The following is a 24,516-nucleotide window of genomic DNA, read 5'->3' on the forward strand; positions in this document are numbered from 1 at the left end:
AAATAACGATAGCATTTGTTAAGCGCTCGCTATGTGCATTTGTTAAGCTCTTACTATGTGCCAAGCACTGTTCAAGAGGTTGTGTCATGGCTCGACACTAAGGGTTTGGATGGCCTTGCCTCTGCTCATCAGGTTGGGGAGAGGGGGGGAAATCCAGCAGCTTTGGTGTGTATCAATATTGACTCAAGCCAGAAGCCAGCTGTAAAAAACTTTAACGAAGGTTGTGCCAAAGGGGGATTGTCCTGGAGGGACTCCTCCGGCCAAGAGATGTCCGTGAGCCGGGGGCGTATAAAAGAGAGAGGGGAAAGCTGTTAAACGGAGACGTCCGTTCCCTCTCACCGGAGCCATGAAGGCCCCGTTAGTGGCTCTGATTTGGATTCAGCTCGCGGCAGGCCTACAAAGGTAAGAAGCACCTCGGAAACACAACGCCACCTCCACCTTGTCGTGGTTTTCCTCCCCGAACCACGACGCGGTGGATCGTCGATACGGGAGCGAGCGACGAGAGGGCCTCCCGGGGGGCCTGGTGGCCACCCCCGCTTCACCGGCCCTTCTTCTCCGGCCTTTCCAGGATCCCCCTGGTCAAATTTAAAAGCATCAGGAGTCACCTGCGGGAGAATGGCGCCCTGGAGGAATTCCTGAGGGATCACCAACCCGACATCTTCGCCCGGAGGTACCTGCAGTGTTTCCCCCCGGATGCGTATTACTCGGCCGGAGTCACTAAAGAACGCTTGTACGATTACATGAACGTGAGTTTTTTTTCCCCTGGGGAGGGTCTCTATAGAAGGCAGAATCCTGATCCCGGTAGACCACAGTTCTGACCTAGGAAAACCCTTCCTCTCGCACCTCTGCTCTCGTCATGGAGTGAAGCCGGGATTTAGCTCGTTGGAGCCGGTTTCTCCCGAGCGGATCGGTCGATTGATTGTCGTTACTGAGGGCTTCCTCTGTGCAGACCGCTGGACCGAAGCGCTTAGGAGAGCTGAGTAGAGTTAATAGACGTGATCCCTGCCCTCAAGGAGCTTTAGATCTAGCGGGAGGGGGCACATCACCACCTGGAAAAAGTTCAGAAGGGATTTGCAAGGATCCGGAAATGATCTGGAATGCTTTGGTTCTATACCATCATCATTAATGATATGGAGCACTTATTACACGCACAGCATGGTAGTAAGCGCTTGGGACTTCGAAACGGCGTGGCTTAGTGGAAAGAGCCCGGGCTTGGGAGTCAGAGGTCATGGGTTCTAATTCTGGCTCCGCCACTTGTCAGCTGTGTGACTTTGGGCAAGTCGCTTGACTTCTCTGGGCCTCAGTTACCTCATCTGTCAAATGAGGATGAAGTCCGTGAGCCCCATGTGGGACAACCTGATAACCTTGTATCTAACCCAGTGCTTGGCACATAGTAAGCGCTTAGCAAATACCATCATTACTATTATTATTATTATTGTTGGGACAGTACAACAGAGTTGGTAGACCCATTCCCTGCCCACAATGAGCCAAAGGATGGTTAGTGATCTAGATTTCGTCTATTCTCAGATGATTATCGCTTTCAGCATCTCCCTCTTCAATGAGCTTCTCAGGCACTCCCATTTTGGGGATCAAAACTTTTTGAACTTTTCCCATGATTTTAGCAGGAATATACCCCCAGCTGAGTCTGGAAATCTGGCTCAATATCGCCAAGGGATAAGGAACCAGAGTCCTGACTTGTTCCCGTTCGACTGTCAATCAATCAATCAATCAATCAATCGTATTTATTGAGCGCTTACTGTGTGCAGAGCACTGGACTAAGCGCTTGGGAAGTACAAGTTGGCAACATGTAGAGACGGTCCCTACCCAACAGTGGGCTCACAGTCTAGAAGGGGGAGACAGAGAACAAAACCAAACATATTAACAAAATAAAATAAACAGAATAGATATGTACAAGTAAAATAAATAAATAAATAGAGTAATAAATATGTACAAACATATATACAGGTGCTTGTTCTCCTGCGAAGTAATGTGGTGTGGTGGATAGAGCACAGGCCTGGGAGCCAGAAGGACCTGGGTTCCAATCCTGACTCCGCCCCTAGTCTGCTGTGTGACCTTGGGCAAGTCCCTTGACTTCTCTGGGCTTCAGTTACCTCATCTGGAAAATGGGGATTGAGACTGTGTGCACCACATAGGACAGGGACTGTGTCCAACCCAATTTACTTGTATCCCCCCCAGTGTTTAGTACAGTGCCTGGGCTTAACAAATACCACAGTTATTATTATTTTTGCCCAATGTCTAGGGCTCCGTCCTCTCCGAGAAGCCACGTGGCCTAGTGCAAAGAGCACGGATGCAGGTGGTTCTGTGTTGACAATCCTGACAGATTGGCAAATGTTGCCAATTTGTACTTCCCAAGCGCTTAGTACGGTGCTCTGCACATAGTAAGCGCTCAATAAGTGCGATTGATGATGATGATGATGATGACTCAGGCGGGTAGTGCCCGGGCGAAGTGACTAGAAAGGCAAATGGACATTTACTTTCACACCCACCTCAGCCCCGACTAAATCATCGGGCTTTTCAGCCGCCCGCTGCTCACTCACCTAGTCAGGATGGAGATTAGAAGGAAAGATCCTTTTTGTGTGTGTATGTGTGTGTGTGTGTTTGAAAAGCAAATGTTTTTTAGACCAAATGATGCAATCTGCAATGTTGATATTTCTCTTGGCTAAATATTGACGTTTCAGAAGTGCCATGATAGCTTCTTCATGAGGGATGAGGGACTAGGAGATTGTCTTGTTTTATGCTGTCGAGTCGTCTCTGACCCATAATAATAATAATAATAATGATGACATTTATTAAGCGCTTACTATGTGCAAAGCACTGTTCTAAGCGCTGGGGAGGTTACAAGGTGATCAGGTTGCCCCACATGGGGCTCACAGTCTTAATCCCCATTTTACAGATGAGCGAACTGAGGCCCAGAGAAGTTAAGTGACTTGCCCAAAGTCGCACAGCTGACAAGTGGCGGAGCCGGGATTTGAACCCATGACCACGGACTCCAAAGCCCGGGCTCTTTCCACTGAGCCACGCTGCTTCTCTAAATCCATAGCGATGGGAATCAGCGTGTGGTGGTCAAAATCGGGTTGGATGCAGTCCCTGTCCCACGTGGGGCTCACAGTCTCCATCCCCATTTTATGGATGAGGGAACTGAGGCCCAGAGAAGTGAAGTGACATTCCCCAGGTCACACAGCAGACATGTGGCAGCGGCAGGATTAGAACCCATGACCTTAATAATGGTATTTGTTCAGCGCTTACTATGTGCTAAGCATTCATTCATTTATTCAATCAATCGTATTTATTGAGCGCTCTATAGAGACTCCATGGACGTGTCTCTCCCAGAATCTAACCCCTGAGGAAGTCTCTTGGCCTGGATCCCTATCAGTGACGAAGATGAAGCTGATGATAGTAATTGTGGGATTTTTTTTAATAAAAATATTATTACACACCATCACATAATATTATAATAATTATATACAATGTAATATTATTGATGTGCTACTAATAATAATTGTGGTATTTGTCAAGTGCTGACTATGAGTCAGGCACTGTACTAAGCATGGGTAGGTAGAAGCTAATCAGGTTGGACACAGCCCCGGTCCCACGTGGGGCTCACAGTCTTTTTCCCCATTTTACAGATGAGGTCACTAAGGCAGAGAAAGTTCAGTCAATCGAATTTACTGAGTGCTTACTGGGTGCAGAGAACTGGAGTGACTTGCCCAAGGTCAAACAGCAGACAAGTGGCAGAGGCAGGATTAGAACCCATGACCTTCTGACTCCCAGCCTTCTGCTCTTTCCACCAGGCCACACTGCAATAATAATAATAATAATAATAATAATAATAATAATGGCATTTATTAAGCACTTACTATGTGCAAAGCACTGTTCTAAGCACTGGGGAGGTTACAAGGTGATCAGGTTGTCCCACAGGGGGCTCACAGTCTTCATCCCCATTTTACAGATGAGATAACTGAGGTCCAGAGAAGTTAAGTGACTTGCCCAAAGTCACACAGCTGAAAATTGGCGGAGCCAGGATTTGAACCCATGACCTCTGACTCCAAAGCCCTTGCTCTTTCCACTGAGCCACGCTGCTTCTCATGTGCCAAGGGATGCGCCAAGCTATGTGCCAAGCTCTGTGCTCAGCACTAGGGTAGACACAGGATAATCAGATCAGACCCAGTGCCTGTCCCACATGAGGCTCCCAATTTAAGAAAGCAGCATTTCTTTATTCCCCATCTGACGGACGGGGAGACTGAGGCACCGAGAAGTGAAGCGGCTCGTCCAAGACCCCGCAGCGGGCAAGTGACAGGGCCGGGATTAGAACCCACATCCTCGGCCTCCCGGGCTTGTGCTCTGACGGGGTGCTGGCGGCGAAACCCCCCAATTGTGCAGATTTGTTCCGCTCATTCATTCATTCAATCGTATTTATTGAGCGCTTACTGTGTGCAGAGCACTGGACTAAGCGCTTGGGAAGGACAAGTTGGCAACATATAGAGACGGTCCCTACCCAACAACGAGCTCACAGTCTAGAAGACTTTGGCGGTGGAAGATGAAGCATCGACCCTGTCTCTGCCTATACACACACACAGAAGCAGTTTTCCTCACGGAGACGATTGTCCCGTTATCCGTGGCAGGGACCAGGAATGTCCATCCCTAAAAATAGACGGGACACGGCATTCTCAGATCCGCACAGGTCCCTGGGGGCCGCAGGGGGGGCCATGCTGATAAACTTCTATTCTGACCCCGTCCTGGCCGTGCCCTGGACCTTTGCGACTCCTCCCCTCAATCAATCAGTCAATCAATCAATCGTATTTATTGAGCGCTTACTGTGTGCAGAGCACTGTACTAAGCGCTTGGGAAGTACAAGTCGGCAACGCATAGAGACGGTCCCTACCCAACAGCGGGCTCACAGTCTAGAAGAAGAGGCCAGGCCTGCGAAGCAGAGGATCTGGGGCCTAATCCCGGCTCCCCGACTGGCCTGCTGTGTAACCCAGGGTGAGTCACTTCACTTCTCTGTGCCTCAGTTAGCTCATCTATAAAATGGGGCCTAAGACTGTGAGCTCATCTCTGGACTACAAGCTTGTTATGGGCAGGGAACATATCTACCCACTCTGTTGCACTGTACGCTCCCAAGTACTATTTTACTTGTACATATTTACTATTCTATTTATTTTATTAATATGTTTTGTACTTCCCAATCGCTTAGTACAGTGCTCTGCACATAGTAAGCGCTCAATAAATACGATTGATTGATTGATTGATTTTGTCTGTCTCCCCGTTCTAGACTGTGAGCCCGCTGTTGGGTAGGGACCGTCTCTATTTGCTGCCAACTTGTACTTCCCAAGCGCTTAGCACAGTGCTCTGCACACTTGGAGACCCCTGCCATCACCGTTCCAGCCCATCCCTCCCACCACAGAGAGCTTCAGCGTGGCTCAGTGGGAAGAGCCCGGGCTTTGGAGTCCGAGGTCATGGGTTCAAATCCCTGCTCTGCCAACTGTCAGCTGTGTGACTTTGGGGACGTCACTTCACTTCTCTGGGCCTCAGTGACCTGGAAAATGGGGATTAAGACTGTGAGCCCCCCGTGGGGCAACCTGATCACCTTGTGACCTCCCCAGCACTTAGAGCAGTGCTTTGCACATAGTAAGTGCTTAACAAATACCATCATTATTTATCATCGGACAAAACCTCCTCACCATTGGCTTTTAGACTGTGAGCCCACTGTTGGGTAGGGACTGTCTCTATATGTTGCCAACTTGGACTTCCCAAGTGCTCTGCGCACAGTAAGCGCTCAATAAATATTATTGATTGATTGATTTAAAGCACTTAATCCCCTCGCCCTCTCCTACCCCTGCTACTCTCCTGCTCCAACCCAGCCCGCGTGCTTCGTTCTTCTAATGCCAAACTTATCACCGTACTTCCATCTCGTCTTGTCTTGCCGCCGACCTCTTACCCACATCCCAGCTCCGGTCTGGAATGCCCTCCCTCTTCCTATCAGACAGATAATGGCTCTCCCTCACTTCAAAAGCCTTTCGAAAGCACACCTCCTCCAAGAAGCTTTCCCTGACTAAGCCCTCCTCCCTTCTCCCACTCCCTTCCGTGCCGCTTTGACTTGCTCCTTCATTCATCCTCCCTCCCACCCCCACAGCACATATGTAGATATATGTGTATATATTGGTGATTTATTTATTTATCTAGACATTTATTCATATTAACGTCTGTCTCCCCCTCTAGACTGTGGGCTCGTTGTGGGTAAGAATATGTCTGTTGTTATATTGTACTCTTACAAGCGCTTGGTGCAGTGCTTTGCACACAGTAAGCGCTCAATAAATACGACTGAATGAATGAATACACCTACATTGCGCGGTTCGAGTTTGCACCGAACCCCGGGTAGGAGCCAGAGGTCCAGACTGGCCAACCTCAACTTAACCAGGGCAGGGGACTTGTGGGCAGGGAATATGTCTGTTTATTGTTCTACTGTCCTCTCCCAAGCGCTTACTACAGTGCTCTGCAACCAGTAAGTGCTCAGTCAATTCGACTGAACAGATTGAAATCCGTTTTCGGGCCAGAAGGATGGATGGTTCGGGTTTCGGATCCTTTCTGCATCCGCATGGCCTATAGGATAGAGCCCGGACCTGGGAATCAGAAGGTCATGGGTTCTAGTCTCTGCTCTGCCCCTTGTTTGCTGTGTGACCTTAGGCAAGTCACTTCACTTCTCTGGGCCTCAGTCGCCTCATCCGGAAATGGGGATTGAGACTGTGAGTCCCCCACGGGACAGGGACTGTGTCCAACCCGATTTGCTTGTGTCCGCTCCAGCGCTTAGTACAGTGCATGGCACATAGTAAGTGCTTAACAAATACTATTATTATTATTGTTAGCTGGAGGGGGGTTTCCTCTTCTCTCGCTCCTGCTCCCCTGCTTCAGGTCTAGAAGCCGAATTGGGGTGGACTTTGTTTTTCCTGCCGATTAGCACTAGCAGCCTGGGAGGCTTCAGGGAACAATCCAGCCCATTTTCCTCCCAACCCGTTATGCCTGCCGGCAGTTTCGATCGATTGTTCTCTTCCCTTTTCTTCCCCTTTCAAACTGGCCTATATCAATCAATCAATCAATCATATTTTCTGAGCGCTTACTGTGTGCAGAGCACTGTACTAAGCACTTGGGAAGTACAAGTTGGCAACTTATAGAGACAGTCCCTACCCAACAGCGGGCTCACAGTCTAAAAGGGGGAGACAGAGAACAAAACCAAACATACTAACAGAATAAAATAAATAGAATAGAAATGTACAAGTAAAATAAATAAATAAATAGAGTAATAAATACGTACAAACATATATACATAGATGCAGGTGCTGTGGGGAAGGGAAGGAGGTAAGATGAGGGGGATGGGGAGGGGGACAATGGGGAGAGGAAGGAAGGGGCTCAGTCTATAGCCACCGACTGTCTGGCTGGCATTGTGCCCCTTTCCATCCCCCCCATCTTACCTCCTTCCCTTCCCCACAGCACCTGTATATATGTATATATGTTTGTACATATTTATTACTCTATTTATTTATTTATTTTACTTGTACATATCTATTCTATTTATTTTATTTTGTTAGTATGTTTGGTTTTGTTCTCTGTCTCCCCTTTAAGACTGTGAGCCCACTGTTGGGCAGGAACTGTCTTTATATGTTGCCAATTTGTACTTCCCAAGTGCTTAGTCCAGTGCTCTGCACACAGTAAGCACTGAATAAATACGATTGATGATGATGATGATGATGATGGTGGTGGTGGTTGACTTTGCCTGGAGGCAGGGGATTGGACCGGGTGACCTCTTTTGTCCTTTGGGTTCCTTTCCTGAAATTCTAAAACCAGCCTCTGTTCTGAATAACCACCCTCCCTCACTTTTATTTTGACACTGAGGAGAAGCAGCGCGGCTCAGTGGAAAGAGCCTGGGCTTCGGAGTCGGAGGTCATGGGTTCAAACCCCGGCTCCGCCAATTGTCAGCTGTGTGACTTTGGGCAAGTCACTTCACTTCTCTGGGCCTCAGTGACCTCATCTGTAAAATGGGGATTAAGACTGTGAGCCCCCCGTGAGACAGCTGGATCCCCTGGTGACCTCCCCAGCGCTTAGAACAGTGCTTTGCACATAGTAAGCGCTTAATAAGTGCCATTATTATTATTAATTTAGTGACCAGAGGTGCAAGGAATCCTGAGGAGCAGTGTAGCTTAGTGGAAAGAGAAGGATACCACTTTTTATGGTATCTGTTAGGTGCTTACTATGTGTCAGGCGCTGCTTACTGTGCGTCCGGCACTTTTTTAAGTGCTGGGGTAGATACAAGCTAATAAGGTTGGACACAGTTCAAGTTCCACATGGGGCTCACAGTCTTTATCCCCATTTGACAGATGAGGTAACTGAGACCCAGAGAATTGACTTGCCCAAGGTCACACAGCGGACAGATGATGGAGCCGGAATTGGAATCCAGGGACTTCTGATTCCCAGGCCCACGCTCCACGCCGCTTCTAACCCCGGCTCTGCCACTTGCCTGCTGTGTGACCCGGGACAAGTCGCTTAACTTCCCTGTGCCTCAGTTACCTCATCTGTCAAATGGGGATTAATCAATCAATCGTATTTATTGAGCACTTACTATGTGCAGAGCACTGTACTAAGCGCTTGGGAAGTACAAATTGGCAACATATAGAGACAGTCCCTACCCAACAGTGGGCTCACAGTCTAAAAGGGGGTGACAGAGAACAAAACCAAACATACTAACAAAATAAAATAAATAGGATGGATATGTACAAGTAAAATAAATAAATAAATAGAGTAATAAATATGTACAAACATATATCCATATATACAGGTGCTGTGGGGAAGGGAAGGAGGTAAGATGGGGGGTTGGAGAGGGGGACGAGGGGGAGAGGAAGGAAGGGGCTCAGTCTTAAGAGTATAAGCCCCACGTGGGGCAGAGCCCATGTCCAACCCTATTAGCAGCGTGGCTCAGTGGAAAGAGCAGGGGCTTTGGAGTCAGAGATCGTGGGTTCAAATCCCGGCTCCGCCAATTGTCAGCCGTGTGACTTTGGGCAAGTCGCTTCACTTCCCTGGGCCTCCCTCATCTGGAAAATGGGGATGAAGACTGTGAGCCCCCCGTGGGACAACCCGATCACCTTGTAACCTCCCCAGCGCTTAGAACAGTGCTCTGCACGTAGTAAGCGCTTAATAAATGCCATTATCATTGTTATTATTATTAATAATAATTTGCATCCACCCCAGCGCTTAGGACAGTGCTTGGCGCTTAGTAAGCTCTTGACAGGTGCCATAAATCTTCTTCTTCTTCTTCCTTTCAGGCTCAGTACTATGGGGTCGTGAGCATCGGCACCCCGCCGCAGAGATTCACCGTGGTGTTCGATACGGGCTCCTCCAACTTCTGGGTCCCTTCGGCCTACTGCATCAGTGAAGCCTGTAGTAAGGGGGTTCTGTGCCATCCCCCCCTCCAAGGGACCCTCGTCATCATCATCAATCGTATTTATTGAGCGCTTACTGTGTGCAGAGCACTGTACTAAGCGCTTGGGAAGTACAAGTTGGCAACATATAGAGACAGTCCCTACCCAACAGTGGGCTCACAGTGTAAAAGGGCTCACAGTCTAAAAGACCCTCCCAGCTAGCCGTCTCGTGGCCCAGAAATCATTCATTCCATCGTATTTATTGAGCGCTTACTGTGTGCAGAGCGCTGTAATAATAATAATAATAATAATGATGGCATTTGTGTACTAAGCGCTTAGTTGTACCAAGGCCACCATCCCTGCCCTTTCCTTCAGGCTCCGAAAAGGCCTTGTCGTAACATTCATTCACTTGTATTTATGGAGCGCTTACTCTGTGCAAAGGACTGTACTAAGCACTTGGGAGAGTACACTACAACAGCAAACGGACACATTCCCTGCCCACAATAAGCTCACAGAAGCCCGTGCAAAAATCACGCATCCGGGACGCGGTCTTCTCCTCTAGGCTTGTGTTGGGCCGGGAAAGCGGCTCCTAATTCTGTTGTAGTGTGCTCTCCTGAGCCCTCAGTCCAGCGTTCTGCATGTAGTAAGCGCTCAGTAGATGCCACTGATTGATCTGACTGAGAGAGTACGATCAAGTTGGTAGGTGTGATCCTTGTCTTCAAGGAGCTTGAAAAAATCTAGCTTGTAAGACAGACGTTAGAACAACTTACGGGTCGGAGGAAGCAGAGTATAAAGAGATGTACTTGAGATGTACTTGAGAGAAGCAGCATGGCTCAGTGGAGAAGAGCCCGGGCTTTGGAGTCAGAGGTCACGGGTTCAAATCCCGGCTCCGCCAACTTTGGGCAAGTCGCTTCACTTCTCTGGGCCTCAGTTCCCTCATCTGTAAAATGGGGCTTGAGACTGTGAGCCCCACGTGGGACAACCTGATCACCTTGTAACCTCCCCAGCGCTTAGAACAGTGCTTGGCACATAGTAAGCGCTTAATAAATGCCATCATTATTATGTACAACATTGCAATGGTTTGTGTTTGTAAGAGAGAGAGAGAGAGGAGAGGGAGGAAGCAACCAAGTGTTTAGGTGATGTGGAAGTGTTAGATGAAATTAGAAGAGATGAGAACGGTGGTCTGCTGGTTGTTAAGGGGGAGGGAATTTCAGGCGGAAGGGAACAAGAGGTCATTGGCGGGATGGATGAGAAGAGGGAAGCGTGAGGGCCGAGCTGGGGTGGGGTGGGAGAGGAGCGAGGGTTCGTCGTTGGGAGAGAGCGGATTGAGGCCAGCGGTCAGGAGGTAGGTCTGCGAAGAGGCTGAGGAAGAAATGGCTGCTCCTTTGAGCCGGAGGCCACCGGTAGTCACAGCCCTCCATTCCCCCCTCAGGAATGCACCAGAAATTCAAATCTTTCCTCTCGAGGTCCTACCGCCACGACGGGCAGGCCTTTTCTCTGCATTACGGCACGGGGCAACTTCTGGGCGTCGTGGGCATCGAGCGGGTGCAGGTAAGTGCCCCTGACGTGGTTCCGGAGCCACGGGTGGGCGGGGGACCGGAGGGGCCAAGGGGGATCATCATCAGCATCATCAGTCGTATTTATTGAGCGCTTACTGTGTGCAGAGCACCGTACTAAGCGCTTGGGAAGTACAAATTGACTTTATATGTTGCCAACTTGTACTTCCCAAGAGCTTAGTACGGTGCTCTGCACACAGTGAGAGCTCAATAAATACGATTGATGATGATGATGATGATGATAGCCCACTGTTGGGTAGGGACTGTCTCCATATGTTGCCAGCTTGTACTTCCCAAGTGCTTAGTACAGTGCCCTGCACACAGTAAGCGCTCAATAAATACGATTGATCGATTGACTGATTGACAACGGAGAAGCAGCGTGGCTCAGTGGGAAGAGCCCGGGCTTTGGAGTCAGAGTTCACGGGTTCAAATCCCGGCCCCACCAGTTGTCAGCTGTGTGACTTTGGGCAAGTCACTTCACTTCTCTGGGCCTCAGTTTCCTCATCTGTAAAATGGGAATTGAGGCTGTGAGCCCCACGTGGGACTGTGTCCGACCCGATTTGCTTGTGTCCACCTTAGTGCTTAGTATAGTGCCTGGCACATAGTAAGTGCTTAACAAATACCAGGGTTATTATTATTATTCTTTGTGCCTCAGTTCTCTCATCTGTAAAATGGGGATTAAGACTGTGAGCCCTATATGGGACAGGGACTGTGTCAAACCCAATTATCTTGTCTCTACCCCAGTGATTAGAACGGTGCCTGGCACACAGTAAGCATTTAACAAATGCCATAAAAAAACCCCAAAACCATTTGTCCCATCGCCTGCTCTCATGGCTGGTCCTAAACCCCAGGAGTTTCCCTTCCCCTTGCTCCCCAGACCCCTCTAAAATATATATATATATATATATGTATATATTTTAATTTATATTTAAATTAAATATATTTATATTTATTTTATATAATAATAATTATTATTATTCCCTAGTGGATAGATCACAGCCCTGGGAGTCAGAAGGACTTGGGTTCAAATCCTAGCTCTGCCACTCGTCTGCTGAGAGGTCTTGGGCAAATCACTTCACTTCTTTGCGCCTCAGTTACCTCATCTGGAAAATGGAGATTAAGACTGTGAGCCCCATGTGGGATATGGACTGTGTCCAACCTGATTAGCTTCTGTCTACCCCAGCACTTGGTAAACTGCCTGCAATGTAGTTAGCACTTAACAAATAAAAATCAGCGTGGCTCAGTGGAAAGAGCCCAGGCTTTGGAGTCAGAGGTCGTGGGTTCAAATCCCGGCTCCGCCAGTTGTCAGCTGTGTGACCTTGGGCAGGTCACTTGACTTCTCTGGGCCTCAGTTCCCTCATCTGTAAAATGGGGGAGTAAGACTGTGAGCCCTCCGTGGGACAACTTGATCACCTTGTACCCTCCCCAGAGCTTAGAACAGTGCTTTGCACATAGTAAGTGCTTAACAAATGCCATCATTATTATTATTATTAATAAAAATCATTCATTCATTCATTCATATTTATTGAGCACTTACTGTGTGCAGAGCACTGTACTAAGTGCTTGGGAAGTACAAGTTGGTAACATATAGAGATGGTCCCTACCCAACAACGGGCTCACAGTCTAGAAGGGGAAGACAGACGACAAAACAATAATAATAATAATTGTTAATCAATCAATCAATCGTATTTATCCACTTTCTAGACTGTGAGCCCACTGTTGGGTAGGGACTGTCTCTATATGTTGCCAACCTGTACTTCCCAAGCGCTTAGTACAGTGCTCTGCACACAGTAAGCGCTCAATAAATACAATTGATTGATTGAGCGCTTACTGTGTGCAGAGCACTGTACTAAGCGCTTGAGAAGTACAGGTTGGCAACATATAGAGACGGTCCCTACCCAACAGTGGGCTCACAGTCTAGAAGAAGAAGAAGAAGTTAATCACTTCTTATGTACCAAACACTGTTCTAATCACTGGGATAGACTCAAGATAATCCTATTTATTTTATTTTGTTGGTATGTTTGGTTTTGTTCTCTGTCTCCCCCTTTTAGACTGTGAGCCCACTGTTGGGTAGGGACTGTCTCTATGTGTTGCCAATTTGTACTTCCCAAGCGCTAAGTACAGTGCTCTGCACATAGTAAGCGCTCAATAAATACGATTGATGATGATGATGAAGATAATCAGACAACAGACCTGCCCACACCCTAATGGGGAGCGAGAACTGATTTTTAATCCCCATTTTACAGATGAGGAAACTGAGGCCCCAAGGAGTTAACTGAGGGGCCTAAGGTCACACAGGAGGCAAGTGGCAGGGCCGGGTTTAGAAACCCAGTTCTCTGACTCCCAGGAATTTAGCATCCCACCCAGGCCCCTCTTCATTTTATGCACCCAAGCCCCCTCAATCAATCAATCAATCGTATTTATTGAGCGCTTACTGTGTGCAGAGCACTGTACTAAGCGCTTGGGAAGTACAAGTTGGCAACATCTAGAGACAGTCCCTACCCAACAGTGGGCTCACAGTCTAAAAGGGGGAGACAGAGAACAAAACCAAACATACTAACAAAATAAAATAAATAGAATCCCTCACTGGATTCTAAGACATCCCCTCTCCTCCCGACACTTCCTATTCCAGTCACTTCCTGCCTCTTTATTCTCCCGCTGCTCCTGTCCTCTCCGTCCTCCTTCAACCCCAGCCCCTCGGATGATTTTTCTATCCTGGCCTTTCCTCAGGGCCAGACTCCAGGCGGGTGGAGTGTGGAGGAACAACAGAAGCAGCGGTGGATCAGTGGTGTTTTTAGGGAACGAGGAAAGAGTTCGGCATCGGAAAATAGAGCAGAATTAAGAGCTACTTTGATCGAGTGAGACTGGGGATCTGGTAGTTTTGGGGAGGGGAAAGTTCTTAGTGGAATCGGGATTGGCTTGAGCAGTTTTCCTGGGAGCTGACAGAAGCAGACCGGTGGGTTTGGGACATTTGAAATGGGAGGTCAGAATCTCACTGACTTTGAGCCTTGATCCGCACCCAAGATTGCTCTATTATTATCTCCCAGGTGCTCAGTACAGTGCTTTGCACATGGTAGGGGCTCGGTAAATGGGACCGAATGAGTGAATGAAAAAGATTGTTTTGTTGTCTGTCTCCGAATGCCCTCCCTCTGCCCATCCGCCAAGCTCGCTCTCTTCCTCCCTTCAAGGCCCTACTGAGAGCTCACCTCCTCCAGGAGGCCTTCCCACACTGAGCCCCTTCCTTCCTCTCCCCCTCGCCCCCCTCTCCATCCCCCCCATCTTACCTCCTTCCCTTCCCCACAGCACCTGTATATATGTATATATGTTTGTACATATTTATTACTCTATTTATTTATTTATTTACTTAGTACAGTGCTCTGCACATAGTAAGCGCTCAATAAATACGATTTATTTATTTATTTATTTATTTATTTTGCTTGTACATATCTATTCTATTTATTTCGTTAGTATGTTTGGTTTTGTCTCCCCCGTTTAGACTGTGAGCCCACTGTTGGGTAGGGACTGTCTCTATATGTTGCCAACTTGTACTTCCCAAGCGCTTAGTACAGTGCTCTGCACACAGTAAGCGCTCAATAAATATGATTGATTGATTTTACTTGTACATATCTATTCTATTTATTTTATTTTGTTAGTATGTTTGGTTTTGTTCTCTGTCTCCCCCTTCTAGACTACGAGCCCACTGTTGGGTAGGGACTGTCTCTATATGTTGCCAACTTGTACTTCCCAAGCGCTTAGTACAGTGTTCTGAACACAATAAGTGCTCAATAAATATGATTGATTGATTGATTGATTGATTTTACTTGTACATATCTATTCTATTTATTTAATTTAATTTAATTTAATTTTATTTTATTTTATTTTATTTTGTTAGTGTGTTTGGTTTTGTTCTCTGTCTCCCCCTTCTAGACTATGAGCCCACTGTTGGGTAGGGACTGTCTCTATATGTTGCCAACTTGTACTTCCCAAGCGCTTAGTCCAATGCTCTGCACACAGTAAGCGCTCAATAAATATGATTGATTGATTGATTGATTGATTGATTTTACTTGTACATATCTATTCTATTTATTTTATTTTATTTTATTTTATTTTGTTAGTATGTTTGGTTTTGTTCTCTGTCTCCCCTTTCTAGACTGTGAGCCCACTGTTGGGTAGGGACCGTCTCTATATATGTTGCCAACTTGTACTTCCCAAGCGCTTAGTACCGTGCTCTGCACACAGTAAGCGCTCAATAAATACGCTTGATTGATTGATAGACTGCGAGCCCGTTGTTGGGTAGGGACCGTCTCTACATGTTGCCGACTTGTCCTTCCCAAGCGCTTGGTCCAGTGCTCTGCCCATAGTAAGTGCTCAACAAATACGATTGATTGAATGAATGGAAAAGATTTGGCTCTGGACGGGGACAGACGTAACCCGGCTTTCTGTCCGCTTGCTTCTGCCTCTCGGAAAGCTCGGCAACATTACCATCGAGGGGCAAGAATTCGGAGAGTCCATCTTCGAGCCTGGGATGACCTTCACCCTTGCCCACTTTGACGGAGTGCTGGGCTTGGGCTACCCCTCGCTGTCCGTGGGAAGCGCCACGCCGGTCTTCGACAGGATTATACAGCAGCGTTTGGTCGCCGAACCGGTGTTTTCGTTCCTGCTCAACAGGTCGGTTTCCTCAGCTACTTCCTCTCCTCCGCCCTTGCCCCCAATTTTCACTCCATCCAGCCAACAATAATAATAATAATAGCATTTATTAAGCGCTTACCATGTACGTCATCATCAATCGTATTTATTGAGCGCTTACTATGTGCAGAGCACTGTACTAAGCGCTTGGGAAGTACAGATTGGCAACATCTAGAGACAGTCCCTACCCGACAGTGGGCTCACGGTCTAAAAGGGGGAGACAGAGAACCAAACCAAACATACTAACAAAATCAAATAAATAGAATAGATATGTACAAGTAAAATAAATAAATAAATAGAGTAATAAATATGTACAAACATATATACAGGTGCTGTGGGGAAGGGAAGGAGGTAAGATGGGGGGGATGGAAAGGGGGACGAGGGCGAGAGGAAGGAAGGGGCTCAGTCTGGGAGCAAAGCACCGTTCTAAGCGCTGGGGAGGTTACAAGGTGATCAGGTTGTCCCGTGGGGGGCTCACAGTCTTAATCCCCATTTTACAGATGAGGTAACTGAGGCCCAGAGAAGTTAAAGTCATACAGCTGACAATTGGCTGTATATATGTATATATGTTTGTACATATTCATTACTCTATTTATTTATTTTACTTGTACATCATCATCATCAATCGTATTTATTGAGCGCTTACTGTGTGCAGAGCATGAGAAGCAGCGTGGCTCAGTGGAAAGAGCACGGGCTTTGGAGCCAGAGGTCATGGGTTCAAATCCCGCCTCCGCCACATGTCTGCTCTGTGACAATGGGCAAGTCACTTAACTTGTCTGAGCCTCAGTTCCCTCATCTGTAAAATGGGGATTAAGACTGTGAGCCCCACGTGGGACAACCTGATCACCTTGTATCCCCCCACAGCGCTTAGAACAGTGCTCTGCACATAGTAAGCGCTTAACAAATGCCAACATTATTACAAGTTGGCAACATATAGAGACAGTCCCTACCCAGCAGTGGGCTCACAGTCTAATATCTATTCTATTTATTTTATTTTTTTAGTATGTTTGGTTTTGTTCTCTGTCTCCCCCTTTTAGGCTGTGAGCCCACTGTTGGGTAGGGACTGTATATGTTGCCAATTTGTACTTCCCAAGTGCTTAGTACAGTGCTCTGCACACAGTAGGCGCTCAATAAATACGATTGATTGATTGAATTGGCAGAGCCAGGATTTGAACCCATAACCTCTGAGTCCAAAGCCAGTGCTCTTTCCACTGAGCCACGCTGCTTCTCTACAAGCTAATCTACAAGATACAAGCTAATCAGGTCGGACACAGTCCCCGCCCCACATGGGGCTCACGCTCTTATCCCCATTTGACAGATGACACGATGGCATTTATTAAGCGCTTACTATGTGCAAAGAACTGTACTAAAAGCACTGGGCACAGTGACAGATGAGGTAACTGAGGCCCAGAGAATTGAAGTGGCTTGCCCAAGGTCACACAGCAGACACGTGGCGGAGCCGGGATCAGAACCCAGATCCTTCCAACTTCTAGGCCCCGGGCTCGATCCACTAAAGCCACGCTGTTTGGCATCAACCTCTCTTCCTCCGTCTGTTTCATTCATTCATTCAATCGTATTTATTGAGCGCTTACTGTGTGCAGAGCACTGTACTAAGCACTTGGGAAGTACTTGTAGATATCTATTCTATTTATTTTATTTTGTTAGTATGTTTGGTTTTGTTCTCCGTCTCCCCCTTTTAGACTGTGAGCCCGCTATTGGGTAGGGACTGTCTCTATATGTTGCCAACTTGTACTTCCCAAGCGCTTAGTACAGTGCTTCGCACACAGTAAGTGCTCAATAAATATGATTGATGATGACAAGTTGGCGACATTATAGAGACGTTCCCTACTCAACAGCGGGCTCACTGTCTAGAAGGGGGAGACAGACACCAAAACAACACATATTAACAAAATAAAATAAATAAATAAATCAAATGTTTCCCATTTCCAGAGGCCAAGACGGAAGCGGTGGCGAGTTGGTGCTGGGGGGCATTGACCATTCTCTGTACACGGGCTCCATCCACTGGGTGCCACTTACCGAAAAAAGCTACTGGCAGATCCGGCTTCACAAGTACGTGCAAAAATCACGCATCTGGGACGCAGATTCCCCAGGAGATTCGCTCTGGGAGTTTGTCCGTGTTCCTGAAAAATGGGCTCTTCTCGTGGGGTGAGGTTGGATGATAATAATAATAATAATAATAATTGTGGTATTTAAGTGCCTACTATGTGCCAGGCACTATACTAAGCGCTGGGGTGGATACGAGCAAATCAGTTTAGGCACAGTCCCTGCCGTTGTCGTATTTACTGAGCGCTTACTGTGCGCAGAGCACTATCCTAAGCGCTGGGGAGAGTACATTACAACGATAAGCAGACACATTCTCTGCCCACAGTGAGCTTACGGTCTCTCAGTCTCAATTCCCATTTTCCAGGCAAGGTAACTGAGGCCCTGAGACGTGAAGTGACTTGCCCAAGATCACACAGCAGCCAGGATGAGAACCCGTGACCTTCCGACTCCCAAACCCGGGCTCTATCCACTCCACCACGCTGCTTTAGACGCCACATGGATTTGGTGCTTGTTTCGGCTCGTTGTATTCTCTGGGGCTCATCTAGAAAATGGGGACTGAGTGGGACAGGGACTATGTCTAACCCAATTTGCTTGTATCCACCCCGGACTTTAGTACAGTGCCTGGTGCATAGTAAGTGCTTAACAAATACCATTATTATTATGATCACTGTTATTATTATCATTATTATTCCCTGCCTGCAGGTCCACCCTCCTGGGTTCTCCCCCCTCCGCAACCCCGGGCCCCGGGGAAAGTCAATCGATCGGTCATATTTATTGAACACTTACTGTGTGCAGGGCATTGTACTAAGCGCTTGGGAGAGCACGGCACAGCAATGTAACAGACCCATTCCCCTCCCACCACGAATTTACGGTCGAGAAAGCCCCGGCTGTGTGTCGTTTGCAGCGTGAAAATCCAGGGACGTGTGGCCTTCTGTGAACATGGGTGTGAAGCCATTGTGGACTCCGGCACCTCTCTCATCACTGGCCCTCCCGCCCAGATTCGGCGCCTGCAGGAGCATATTGGGGCCACCCCCTCCCCTTCTGGAGAGGTAAAGACCCTCCCCCTCAATTCCCTCCCGGGCCCAAGGCCAGTACCTGGTGCTGAGAGAGGGGAAGCAGGCTAGAATTTGGGGCCTGTAGAGATCGGCTCCGGAGGGAAAAGTGAAGTGGCGTGGCCTGGTGGAAAGAGCTCGGGCCTGGGAGTAAAGGGACAGGGGATTTCCTTCTGGCTCCGCCACTTGTCCGCCGTGTGACCTTGGGAAAGTCACTTAACTGCTCCGTGCCTCAGTTCCCCTTCATCTTCGAAATGGGAATTCAGTGGCAGGTGGGACGGGGACTGTGGCCAATCTGATTCTCCTGTATCTACGCCAGCACTTGGAGAAGGGTAAGAGATACTGGGAGTGGTACGAGCTCGTTGTGGGCAGGGGATGTGTTTGTTTGTTGTTATAGGGTACTCTCTCTAGTGTAGAGTTTTGCAGCCAGTAAGTGCTCAATATATGAATGAATGAATGAATGACTGGTAGGTGCCTGACACTACTGCCCCTGATTCTGGGGGCCTGTTTCTTGCTTGTCCTCTCCCTCTTTCTTGTCTTTCTTTCCTTCTTTCCTTTCTTTCTTTCTTTCTTTCTTTCTTTCTTTCTTTCTTTCTTTCTTTCTTTCTTTCTTTCTTTCTTTCTTTCTTTCTTTCTTTCTTTTTTTCTTTCTTTCTTTCTTTCTTTTTTTCTTTCTTTCTTTCTTTCTTTCTTTCTTTCTTTCTTTCTTTCTTTCTTTCTTTCTTTCTTTCTCTCTTTCTCTCTTTCTTTCTCTCTTTCTCTCTTTCTTTCTTTCTCTTTCCTTCTTTCCTTCTTTCCTTCCTTCCTTCCTTCCTTCCTTCCTTTCTTACGGGCTTTGGAGTCAAAGGTCAGGGGTTCAAATCCCACTTCTCCAACTGTCAGCTGTGTGACTTAGGACAAGTCACTTCACTTCTCTATGCCTCAGTTACCTCATCTGTAAAATGGGGATTAAGATCGTGAGCCCCCTGTGGGACAACCTGATCACCTTGTAACCTCCCCAGCGCGTAGAACACTGCTTTGCACATAGTAAGTGCTTAATAAATGCCATTATTATTATTATTAATTTCTTCCTTCCTTCCTTCCTTCCTTCCTTCCTTCCTTCCTTCCTTCCTTCCTTCTTCCCTCTTTTTCTTTCTTTATTTCTCTTTCTCTCTCTTTTCCCTTTCTCTTTATCTCTCTTTCCCTCTTTGTCTCTTCTTTCTCCCTCTCTCTCTCTATTCCTCTCTTCCTGTCTTCCTTTCTTTCTCCCCCCCCACCCTTTCTCCTTCACTCTCTATTTTGCTTCCCTTTCCCACTTCCTCTCTCCCCCTGAGCTGAGACCCTTAACTTACTACAAAGAGGTGTCCCAGGATATGCTCATTTTTTTTTGTCCCCTGAATCCTGTGAGATAGTTCAGGCCAGAGACTCCCATTTTACACCTGAAGAAACTGCTATTAGAAAAGGTCATGAATCTTCATTATCGGACTTCAAGAATCTTTTTACATTCCAGACTGATCCGTGAGGGAAACCGAAGCAGCAGACATGGAAGCCAGGGCCTGAGAGTTTCTAATTTTGGCCTGTTCACTATCATGCTGTGTGACTTTAAACCAGCCACTTAACCTCTCTGAACTCTAATGGCTTCAGACATAGAATGAGGATGATGAAGTGGCACTCTGGGGCTAGATGCATTGTCCAGACATTATTAGGTCCGTAAATCTGCCGATCGGCAAGAACTCCATTTAGAATGCCCCTTCAGAATAAATGATAATTTACAGACACCACAGTCACAGAACCTGGGTTCTAATCCTGACTCTGCCAACTGCTTGTTGTGTGACCTTGTGTGAGTCATTTAACTTCTCTGTGCCTCAGTTCTCCTGGCCTCCCTCCTATTTAGACTGTGAGTCCCATGCAGGGCAGGGACTGTGTCCAACCCGATTAAATTCTATCTACCCCAGCACTTAGACTAGTGTTTGACACATAGTAAGAGCTCAACAAATACTATATAAAAAACAAACAAACAAAACGTGGCCTGGTGGAAAGAGCACGAGTCTGACTTCACCAGCCTGTTATGGGATCTTGGGCCAGTCACTTAACCTTTCAGTGCCTCAGTTTCCTCAACTGTAAAATGGGACTAAAATACCTATTCTCCCTCCCTCTTACACTGTGAGCACCATGAGGGACAGAGACAGTATCTAATGGCCTCCGCCCACTCACTGCCGTTGCTGCACGGGGCCGCAACAAAACATATTAGCAAAATAGAATAAATAGAATAAATATGTACAAGTAAAATAAGTAGAGTAATAAATATATACAAACATGTATACTCACCTCCTCCACGAGGCCTTCCCAGACTGAGCCCCCTCCTTCCTCTAGACTCTTCTTCTAGACTGTGAGCCCACTGTTGGGTAGGGGCCGTTGCCAACTTGTACTTCCCAAGCGCTTAGTACAGTGCTCTGCACACAGTAAGTGCTCAATAAGCATGATTGATTGATTGATTGATTAATGCATTATCTCGAATCTACTGGTGCTTGGCACATAGTAAGTGCTTAATGGATACCATCATCATCATTATTAGCACTAAAATCCCGACCCAGAGCCTTCCTTCTAACAGAAAGCGATCAATCAGTGGTATTTATTGAGCGCTCACCTTGCGCAGAGCACTGTAGTAAGTGTTTGAGGGAGTACAATTCAGTAGAGTTGGTAGACACATTCCCTGTCCTCAATGGGAGTCAGAAGGACCTGGATTCTGATGCCGGTCCTGCCGCAGGTCTGCTATGTGACTTTGGGCAATTCACTTCACTTTTCTGGGACTCAGTTATCCCATCCATAAAATGGGAATCGAGACTGTGAGCCCCACGTGGGACAGGGACTGTGTCCACCCCGATTTGCTTGTATCTAACCCAGCCCTTAGTACAGTGCCTGGCACATAGTAAGCGCTTATCAAATACCACGATTATAACTGGGAAGCAGCACGCCGTCGTGGGTGGAGCACGGGCCTGGGAGTTGGAAGGTCATGGGTTCTAATCCCACGCCCTCCGCTTCTCTGCTGTGTGACCTCGGACGAGTCACCTCACTTCTCCGTGCCTCAGGTACCTCATCTGCAAAATGGGGATTGAGACTGTGAGCCCCACGTGGGACAGGGGCTGTGTCCAACCCGATTTGCTGTTTTCCACCCCAGCGCTTAGTACAGCGCCCGGCACGTCGCAAGCGCTTAACAAGTACCACAATTATTATTATTATCATTAGCACTTGGTACAGTGCCTGGCACAGCATAAGCGCCTAACAAATACCATAAAAAAGGTATTTTTTTATGTATTTTGTCTTGTCTTACCTCCTTCCCTTCCCCACAGCACCTGTATGTATGTATATATGGTTGTACATATTTATTACTCTATTTATTTATTTTACTTGTACATTTCTATCCTATTTATTTTATTTTGTTGGTATGTTTGGTTTTGTTCTCTGTCTCCCCCTTTTTGGACTGTGAGCCCACTGTTGGGTAGGGACTGTCTCTATGTGTTGCCAATTTGTACTTCCCAAGCGCTTAGTCCAGTGCTCTGCACATAGTAAGCGCTCAATAAATACGATTGATTGATTGATTGATTGATTGATTGTCTTACGCTGTCGAGTCGTCTTCGACCCATAGCGACGCCATGGACGTAATTCTCCCAGTCTTTAAAAAAGTAACCGTCTCCAGCCCTAGAGCTTTGCCTTTGCGGCCTCAGTCCTCCCAGTCAAATCGGATCCGCGGATCCGTTGCTGAGAAATGCCGAGGCCACGACTCACTTCGGTTCTGCCCCTCCATTAGTACGCCGTCGACTGCCGAAGGGTATCGAGCATGCCCCAAGTGACCTTCACCATCGGACACAGAGAATACACGCTGTCGGCGGAAAAGTACATCATCAAGGTACGCGGCCGAATCCGAACGGACGGGGCGGGGGGCCGGCCGGCCGTGATGGCCAAGCTGCCTCCACCTCAGCCCCCGCCTCTTCTGTTCCAGGAGGCCGCCAAAGAAGCGACGGTGTGTATTAGCGGCTTTCAAGCCGTGGATATCGTCACTCCCTCCGGACAGCTTTGGATCTTGGGGGACGTGTTCATGACCGAGTTCTACTGCGTGTTCGACCGGGGGAACGACAGGGTGGGCTTGGCCAGAGCCGTGCACAGGAGGGAGAATCATTCCGCCGATGGGGCTGGCCCGCACCTCGGGGTGGAAAAAGGGAGCCCCCAAACTCACCTCTGACGCCATTCGTCATCAATCAACCCGTCAGTGCTATTTATTGAGCGCTTACCGTGCGCAGAACACGCGCTCAGCGCCTGGAATGGCGGATACGTCCCCTGCCCACCACCGGTCTCGAGGGGGAGACGGACATTGATACGAATAAATAAGTAATGGAGAATATATAATTTAAAGATACGTGCATAAGTGCTGTGGGATGTCTCTGCGTAGGGAGCAGGATCAAATGGGTTTATTTCCCCCTCGTTCGTGATGTTGCGTGATCACGGCCTGCATCGAAAACACGTGTTGAACGTGTAACCTGATGTTGAATGTGTAACGCTGCTTAGAGAAGCAGCGTGGCTCAGTGGAAAGAGCACGGGCTTGGGAGTCAGAGGTCACGGGTTCAAATCCCGGCTCCGCCGCTTGTCAGTTGTCTGACTTTGGGCGAGTCACTTCACTTCTCTGGGCCTCAGTTGCCTCGCCTGTAAAATGGGGATTAGGACTGTGAGCCCCACATGGGACAACCTGACTACCTTGTATCCTCCCCAGCGCTTAGAACAGTGCTTTGCACATAGTAAGTACTTAACAAATGTCATAATTATTATTATTATTATTAACGTGGTCAGCGTTTGGGTGATTGGAAGACTGCAGGCCCTCACGGAGGAGCTGGTGATTCACTGGGGAGACAGGCAAGCACAAATTATTTTTTGAATGGTGTGGACAGGGCAGAGACAGAGAAACAGCCAGATTACAGAACGGTGAATACATGGATAAAATAATAATAATTATGGTATTTGTTAAATGCTTACAATGTGCCAGGCACTGTACTAAGCGCTGGAGCGGATACAAGCAACCCGAGCTGGACACAGTCCCTGTCCCACTTGGGACTCCCCATCTCCATCCCCACTTTACAGATGAGGGAACTGAGGCCAAGAGAAGTGAAGTGGCTTGCCCAAGGTCAAACGGCAGACAAATGGCGGAGCCAGGATTAGAACCCATGACCTTCCTTCTTCCAGCCCCGTGCTCTATCCACTACGCCATGCTGCTTTCTCCCGAGTACTTAGTCCACCGAAAGCGCTCAATAGATGCCACTGACCAGCCGATCGAGTTCATGAAACACCGAAGTGGCAGGGATGGTTACTCATTTCTTCCAACTCATGTCTTCTTACATTTTTTTTGGGATGGAGCACTGTCAGGGTAGGTTAGGGAGCATTGTACCGAAAATGTGTGTCTCCCTGGAGAGTAGGGAAGGAATGGTGGTGAGCATGTGCGTGGTGAGGGACAAAGAGCAAGTGCTCTATAGGTCAAGAGGAGTTCATCAGAACACAACACCCGCATCGGAGGAGAAGCAGCAGGAAGAGCCCAGGTGTGGGAGCCAGAAGGACTTGAGTTCTAATCCCGCCTCTGCCACTTGCCTGCTGTGTGACCTTAGGCAAGTCACTTTGCTTCTCTGGACCTGTTTCTTCATCTATAAAATGGGAACTTTACACCTGCCCCTGCCCCATCCTACTTAGCTACTTAGTCGGCTGCGCCCG

The 24,516-nt window shown here is 47.8% G+C and overlaps 1 protein-coding gene across 1 annotated transcript; it reads left to right on the forward strand.

Moving 5' to 3' along the window:
* Positions 1-292: 292 nt before the first annotated feature.
* On the forward strand, positions 293-23,156 carry LOC119936884 (cathepsin E-like). Its single transcript, XM_038756436.1, has 9 exons — positions 293-402; positions 569-746; positions 9,333-9,450; positions 10,861-10,979; positions 15,453-15,652; positions 17,621-17,740; positions 18,639-18,783; positions 22,574-22,672; positions 22,766-23,156. The coding sequence occupies exons 1-9, from the start codon at positions 347-349 to the stop codon at positions 23,003-23,005; spliced, it is 1,275 nt and encodes a 424-aa protein (XP_038612364.1). The 5' UTR covers positions 293-346; the 3' UTR covers positions 23,006-23,156.
* The last annotated feature ends 1,360 nt before the right edge of the window (positions 23,157-24,516 follow it).

This window comes from Tachyglossus aculeatus, chromosome 14 (assembly GCF_015852505.1).
Source record: "Tachyglossus aculeatus isolate mTacAcu1 chromosome 14, mTacAcu1.pri, whole genome shotgun sequence".
NCBI lineage: Eukaryota > Metazoa > Chordata > Mammalia > Monotremata > Tachyglossidae > Tachyglossus > Tachyglossus aculeatus.